The sequence below is a fragment of the Nicotiana tabacum genome, chromosome 1 (assembly GCF_000715075.1).
Source record: "Nicotiana tabacum cultivar K326 chromosome 1, ASM71507v2, whole genome shotgun sequence".
Lineage (NCBI taxonomy): Eukaryota > Viridiplantae > Streptophyta > Magnoliopsida > Solanales > Solanaceae > Nicotiana > Nicotiana tabacum.
Genome location: NC_134080.1, coordinates 3,447,113 through 3,454,979, shown reverse-complemented (window position 1 = coordinate 3,454,979; position 7,867 = coordinate 3,447,113). Strand labels below are relative to the sequence as shown.

Here is a 7,867-nt window from a genome sequence, read left to right as displayed (position 1 = left end):
AAATTATATTTATGTCCAAACACAACTCTAAATTTCAAATAACATTTTCACTTGATTTTTTTTTTTTTACCCTCTTTTGGAATTTTACAATTCTTATGTCCAAACGCCCACTTAGTTAGGAGAAAGCATGAAATACGACGTCGTACATAAATTGCTTGTACCGACAGAATAATTAACGAATCAGATTCGTTTTAATAATTTTCGGTTTATAATCAACCATTCAGATTTCAGCCCAACAATTGGGCTAGGGTTTTAAACCCAGCCGAATACCATACTCCTCGCTCTCACGCTCCCAAAGGCGCGTGGTTCATATGACCTTCTCAGATATTACCATTGCGAACATCACATAAATTTGCTCAGTCTATTTTCTCATGCTCACACTTACACACACTTACTTTTCTCTCTTTTTCTTGTAAAAGCCGAAGAGATGAATTCTCAGATTTACAGATCTGCTTCACGAGCTGCGAAGTCTCTCGTTTCTGCCTCCAAGCAAAGTTCTCGTGCTTTTTCTGGTAAATTTTTCATTCCATTTTCTTCATTTTCATTGTTAATTATGTCACTTATAATCCGAGTATGTATTGAGATTTGTAATTGCAATCATTTTTAATTGGGAAAACGACACTATATAGTCGCTCTTAAAATAATAGCCAAAAAAAATGTATATTTTTTTGTATATATATACATTCTTATGTTATATACAAAAATTATATAAATTTTATACATTATTTCGGCTACTGAATGTAAATAGTTTCTGGCGCGGGCTAGAAGTGATAATACCCCTTTTTAATTGATGGATTTTGAGCTGGTTATTTAAAAAGTATGAAGTTTTGAGCTTTAAGCTTGATAATTGATCTTCCATTTCAAAAAGGACAAGTCATTGGAAGCATATGCCTTTTTAATGTAAAATTTATATATACTCAGAAATTATGTAAAAGTACCATAAGAATCAAAATCTAATTAGTGAATAATATTTTAGAAAATGCTTAAAAACTAGTAATGTTTTACCCTCAAAGGTAGGGGTAAGGTGTGAGTACACACTACCCTCCCCGACCCCACGGTGTGGGATAATACTGGGTATGTTTTGTTGTTGTTGCTTAAAACTAGTAATGGGAGAAGAAACTATTTTACTTTAGAGTAGTATATATGTTTCGATTTTAGGGAATATTTTAGTATATATATATTGTAAATGTGTTAATAATTGATAGTGGTTGTTACTTGTTTCAACCTTTATACTCGTGTATAAAAAAGGATTAATTTTGATCTTCAGTATACTGTGGATCCAACATGTGCACCTGCCTGAAACTCGGACTCTATATTTGTATTTAAAAAATTAAGAATAAAAGCTAAAATTTGTACTCCTATATATTTTAAGTGGTGTACCTGTGGCCTTCAAATCATGGATTTGCCCCATACTAATTTTAATGACTAATGTATTGTGCTTGTTCTTGCACTAATGATCAAGATAGTGTTTCTTTTGTGACCTTTTTAAGTCACCTAGCTTTGCTAATTGAAGATGATCGGTTTTCCTATGTGTTTGATTACTTGTTGGGAATGGATGCAACAACAACATAATCGGTGTAATCCCACAAGTGGGGTCTGGAGAGGGTGATGTATACGCATAGAGAGGTTGTTTCCGATAGACCCTCGGCTCAAGAGAAGGTGGAAAGGAAGAAGGGAAGAAGAAGAAGGGGGGGGGGAGAAAGAAAGACGAGGGAAACAAAAGACGATAAGGAAAAAGAGGAGAAAAAGTAGTATGAAATAATTATTTATTTATTTATCCAATTTAATAAATTATTATTTTAAATGTATCATTTTTTACATGTGTGCCCTTTATTAATTATGTAGTAGATAAAGTCCGAATAAAAGATGTATTTCTGAGCTATATTTGTTGCAGGAGGGCGAGCAGCAGCTGCAGCAGCCACAGTTTCTTTGAGAGGAGTGGTGCCTTCTCTAGCCTCATATGGCAGGACAGAATCTGGAAACGCATCTAGAGCTTGGATTTCTGGTGTCCTTGCCCTTCCTGCAGCAGGTTTGTATATAATGTTGCTCCTCAAGCTTATTTCATGACTTGTTGCACACCCATATGTGAAGCCTCTTGTGGCGAAATTTTGATTTTTGAGTAAACTTCTGTCCTGTACCAGTGTACCTTTTCTAGGAAATAGTTATTATCATCTATGTGCATATGTTTAACGCCTTGCTAGGACGATTACTACAAGAGTCACGTTAAAACCTCGTCTGCACCTATATGAGGAGCTAGAAATACTCAGTTCTACTACCGGTTTTCCTTATTTTTGTTTTTCCGTTTTTGGTTTTTGGTGGGTCTGGGGAAAAAGGTCTTCTTATGATGAAAGTAAAATTCCATGAAAGTGTGAGGGTTAAGTACCATCACCTGTACGTAGAAGAATAATGATTAATAGCTTCATGTGGCTCAGAGTAAAGTTCTTTTCTTTTTCTCCTTATAGTTAATGTGGTGCAAGTGGGAAATCAATACAAGAGGAGCGTTGTCTCTTGCTTAACATTGGCATTATGGCATCCGGAACCTCTTCTATAACAAATAGGCAATACTCGTGCATGGGTATGTGGTGAAATGGTTTGCTGTACTTGTGCTCATAATCTGAGCATTTCGTTCCATTTCTCCCGTACAAACCTCCTTTGTTTTTCATTTTGGTTATATATGCCTCTCGATTCATAAGAATGCTCACTCACATTTTTCCTTTTCAATGTACAAGCTACTTATCTTCTAAAAAAAGCTCATTCACATTCTCTTCTCCTCTATCCTTTAGCACATGCAGATACAGAACGTTTTAAGAGTGAAATCATGTTTGAACTTATTTAAAAAGAAAAAGAAAAAGAAGAGTGAAATCATATTACAAGTGATCACACCAGTTGCTTTATTTCCTTATTCGGGGAATTAGTAACTTGTATTCTAATTTCATTTTTCCCCCTTCTCTTCATCGTTTAGCTTACATGCTCCAAGAGCAAGAAGCACATGCTGCTCAGGTACCCTATACTCAGCCTTCCTCTTGATTGAGGTGTTATATCATTCATTTTTTTTATTATATTCATTCTTCTTAATAGCATACATGATCTGCTTTTTTCTTCTTTTAAGATGGAGCGCACCTTTATCGCCATCAAGCCAGATGGAGTGCAGAGGGGCCTGGTACGATAACTGGTTTTCATTGCTGCTTCCTTTATTTATATAACCTCCCTTTAATGTGCTTTCCCTATTGAAGTGGCAGCTTAAGTACTTGCCATTTTCATATTTTGATGCCTTTTCCTTCTCTTCATCTCTGGTCACAATCCCACCGTCTAGCACTCGTGCGATGGGAAAATATATTCTCTTTCTGATTGGTTGATAATTTTTTGTTGCATTTTAGATTTCAGAAATCATAGCGCGCTTTGAGCGCAAGGGTTTCAAGCTGGTTGCAATCAAAGTTGTGATTCCTTCCAAGGAATTCGCACAGAAGCACTATCATGACTTGTCAGAGAGACCATTCTTTAATGGCCTATGTGATTTCCTTAGCTCTGGCCCTGTCCTAGCAATGGTTAGAGAAATTTAACAGTCAATTGTCATTTTACTTTTTTGCCAAAACTGTTTCTTTATGAGCAACTCCATACAACTTTTCGTCAGGTTTGGGAAGGTGAAGGAGTAATCAGATACGGAAGGAAGCTTATCGGAGCCACAGATCCACAGAAATCTGAACCAGGAACCATCAGAGGTGACTTAGCTGTTGTAGTCGGAAGGTAATAAATTTTTCCCTTGATCCCAAAGTCGTTCTGCTCGAATGATTTCATAATACTGTTAACACAAGCTGCATTACAGGAACATCATCCATGGTAGCGATGGACCCGAGACTGCCAAGGATGAGATCAACCTATGGTTTAAACCAGAAGAGTTGGTTAACTACACAAGCAATTCAGAGAAGTGGGTATATGGTGACAACTGAGCGAACCTATTCTACCTTAATCTGAATTTTCATTAAATCGGCATGAAGAGTAGCATACTCATAATTTATCAAGAATAAATCGGATGCCATTTTTCCTTAGGCTGGTAGCAACTTTACCTCTAGCATACTGTTACGTGAATCACTCCAATAATCATTTGTACTGAAATACTGAACCTCATTTTTCTTGGATTTTTTCTTTCTGTTCCCAGTGGAAAGATCAGTTGGAATTATTGCTCCTTTTTAGTTTTGCTTTAACTAACTCATTGACACTACGTTATGGATTGTGGCATGTTAACTCGCACCCTTTTGCATCATGGACACTCACTTGAACAACAACAACAAACCCAGTAGTTTTCCACAAGTGGGTCTGGGAAGGGTAAGATATACGCAACCTTACCCCTACCCCTGGAAGGGCGGAAAGGTTGTTTCCGATAGACCCTCGGCTAGAGAACGATTGAAAAGGGACAGGTAATTGCAACAAGTAGGAATAACAGTAAAATGAAACAAGATCGAATCCAAGAATGCAGTCATACTCTAGGTAGTAATAGCCATATATGAATAAAAGATATCATACTAAAACTAATTTCCAACTCCTAATTAACTCGCACGTAGTTTGCAAAATAACTACTATTAAAACAAAAAGGCTCATTTATTAATTCAGATGATGGTAGAAGATGAGAAAAGATCAACGAGTTCTGAACGACTGAATTTGATTATGCAACTAGACGGAATTAGCATTTTCTTGTATCTTGTAGAAAAGGACGCATCTTAATTTTTTGTTGTTTAACCTTTTGGTATTCGGACGTACTACACCAAACCAACCCAGCTTTATGTTTCATAACGCCTTTTTAAGGTAAAATTAGCACGGTATAGCCAGTTTTCGGACTGGTTATTCAAAAATAGTCAGCGTTTACCAAGTTAATGAAAAATAACCACTATTTTGTTGCAACACAGACCGGTCCAGCATAATATACTGGAGTTCGGTGCACATGTGTATGAACTCCAACATATTATGCTGGACCGGTATACTTTACTGGCTCCAGTATAATATACTGGAGACTGGAGCACCGGTGCTCCAAACTCCAGTATATTATGCTGGACCGGTATACTTGCTGGAACTCCAGTATATTATGCTGGAGTTCTAGTGTACTTATGCTGGAACTCCATCATATTATGCTGGAGTTCCAGCATACTTTTCTAACTCCAGTATAATATGCTGGAGTTCAAGTATACTTATGCTGGAACTCCAGCATAATATGCGTATTTTTCGGGTTTTGAATAGTGTTTTCGCTCAAATTTATCTTTACATGAAAAGTGGCTAAATTTTGATTACTTTTGAAACTGAGCTATTTTTGAACGATCAGTTATAAATCTGGCTATTTTTAACGATCAGTTGTAAATCTGGTTACTCCCTACGTGAACTTTTTCATTCTGAGGGTTCGAACCAAAAATCTCTAAATAAGACTGGAATGATTTTATCCTTCTCACCACACCTTGAAGCTCATGTTTATTCATATGACAGTAGAAGATGAGAAAAGCAAGAACACCCATTAATTAAATATGATTATGTGATAGAACTTTATGTGCAAATATATATTATTATTGGTTTAGTATAAACATTGAATATGGATAAGTTATTACTAAGAGTATAGTGATAAGTAGGGCTGGTTACCAAATTACCTTACCGAAACCAAAAATTTTGGTATTTGGTATACGGTATTTTGGTATTTGGTATGGTATGGTATTTGGTTTAAATTTTTACAAAAATTAATATTAGGTATGGTATTTAGTATTTTAAAATAAAATACCGAAATACCGATACCGTACCGAAATATTATATTATATTACACAAAACACATATTATCAATTATAACATAAATATAAAAAATCTAAAATTTTACTTTTCTTTATTCTCGAAGTTCATCAATTAACTCTAAACAAGTAACAAGACATTTCTAATGATCAAATATTCTTTTATTTGCTAGTTTTGGACAAATTTTTTGTCAACAAACATTTTCAGTTTTGTATTTTTGAGTACTTTAATTAAGAATATTAGAGTGTATGACTCTTTGCATTAGTTAGTATTCAAACTGAATAAATCGAAGTTACCGAACCGAATAAACCGAAACTGAAAAGAGAAAAACCGAACCATACCGAATTTAATTAGGTACGATATTGGTATAGGATTTTAAGAAATTGAATACCGAAAATACCAAACCGAAATATCTAAATATCATACCGTACCGACCGACGAATACCCCTGGTGATAAGGTAGGAAAAGAAAAGGAAAACCAAAATCTATTTTACGTTTCAAAGGGATAGACGGTTTAGAGACAACTGAAAAATGGGTGACGTATACGTCTCTTTTTGGAAAAAGGAGTAAGAATATTACTTGGTCAGACTAAACTACCGTTTGGATTGGCTTATTTTAAGTGCTTTTAAGTCAAAATAGCTTTTAAGCCATTTTATAGTATTTGGATAAAGTAAAAAAAAAATACTTTTAAGTACTTATTTTTAAGCTAAAAAGACAAAAACAAGCCAAAAGCTAGAAATCCTAACTTATGGTTTAAATACTATTTTGACTTAAAAGTTACTTAAAATAAGCCCGTCCAAACTAAAAACAATGAATAACCATATGATATGTCATATCAAATTAAGAATATAATTAGTTAGTACCATCAAGGCATGTGGTGAGATTGACATGATTTATCCATTCTTAACTATATGTCTTATGTTAGAGTTTTGGAAATTGGAAAACTTTATGTTAAAAAGCACTTTCCTAATGAGCTCTACGCGGCGCAAATCTTAATTACTTTTGGCTAATAAGTTTGGAATACGACATGATAAACTAAAACAATAATAATTAGTTAGTGACTCAATTACCATTTTCATACGTTCTAAGCAGTGGCGAAACTAGAAATTTTTCCAAGGGTATTCAAATATGAAATAAGTGGAAAAAAATTCCCGACAAAGAATGTTCAATATATGTTATATACCTTTAAAACATAATATTTTACCTACATACATAGTGCAACTTTCTGAAGAAGGGTGGTCTTGACCACCCTCGTGACCATGTGGCTTCGCCATTCGTTCCAGTTGCAACTTCTAATTCTCCAAATAGTTCCCATCGTGTCCAAACCTCTCCTTGGAAACCTTTCATTTAGTTTAATCTCAAGCCCTCTCAACAAAGGGGGTGTAGCTCATATGGTAGAGCGCTCGCTTCGCATGCGAGAGGCACGGGGTTCGATTCCCCGCACCTCCAAATTCTTAATTTTTCTCAATGTTTTGTAATTTGTACCATCACATGGCCTCTTTTTTGGTTAGAAGTAAAATAATTTTATTACCATTTTTTCCGAAGAATTTTATTCCTATATTATCATTCTTCATTTTTTTTTCTAAAAAAAGATAACTGAAAATATTGTAATCGAATAAAAGAAAATCTAATTGATTCTTACTAACAATTTTTTTTACTCTTATGTAAAGATAAAATTGATAAATGAGTTTGTTGACTGCAAAAAGTTCCTCGTATACCGACTTTTCAAGTCTTAAATCTTAATGTGATGTTTAGCATAGACTACGTAATGAATAAAAAAAGAATATATATGAAGGGAGACCAAAGTGACTTCATTTCGACATTATTGAATAAGAAAATAAAAAAAGATACAGACTGTTCCTTCTATAAAACATTAAAACTTAGGTTATCAATTATCATCTTTTCTTTTCCTATGCATATTAAATACGAAAATCAATACTAACCAGTGGCGGAGGCAGGATCTCCACGAAGGGGGTTCAAAATTTTTTTTGTATTTAGTGGGAATTGAACACAAGACCTTATGTAGATTTTGAACCCCCTTGACCACTAAACTACACTTTTGGATTGTGTTAAGGGGATTCAAAACTTAATATATAGAGGTAAAAAA

At 34.6% G+C, this 7,867-nt stretch overlaps 1 protein-coding gene and 1 non-coding gene across 2 annotated transcripts; both read left to right on the top strand.

Moving 5' to 3' along the window:
- The first annotated feature begins 237 nt into the window (after positions 1–237).
- LOC107782115 (nucleoside diphosphate kinase 3) lies at positions 238–4,177 on the top strand. Its single transcript, XM_075228495.1, has 7 exons — positions 238–512; positions 1,895–2,029; positions 2,963–3,000; positions 3,110–3,160; positions 3,378–3,545; positions 3,632–3,744; positions 3,824–4,177. The coding sequence occupies exons 1-7, from the start codon at positions 428–430 to the stop codon at positions 3,945–3,947; spliced, it is 714 nt and encodes a 237-aa protein (XP_075084596.1). The 5' UTR covers positions 238–427; the 3' UTR covers positions 3,948–4,177.
- Positions 4,178–7,136: 2,959 nt separating this feature from the next.
- Positions 7,137–7,209, top strand: TRNAA-CGC (transfer RNA alanine (anticodon CGC)). Its single transcript has one exon. It is a non-coding gene; the product is annotated as a tRNA-Ala (tRNA).
- Positions 7,210–7,867: the final 658 nt, after the last annotated feature.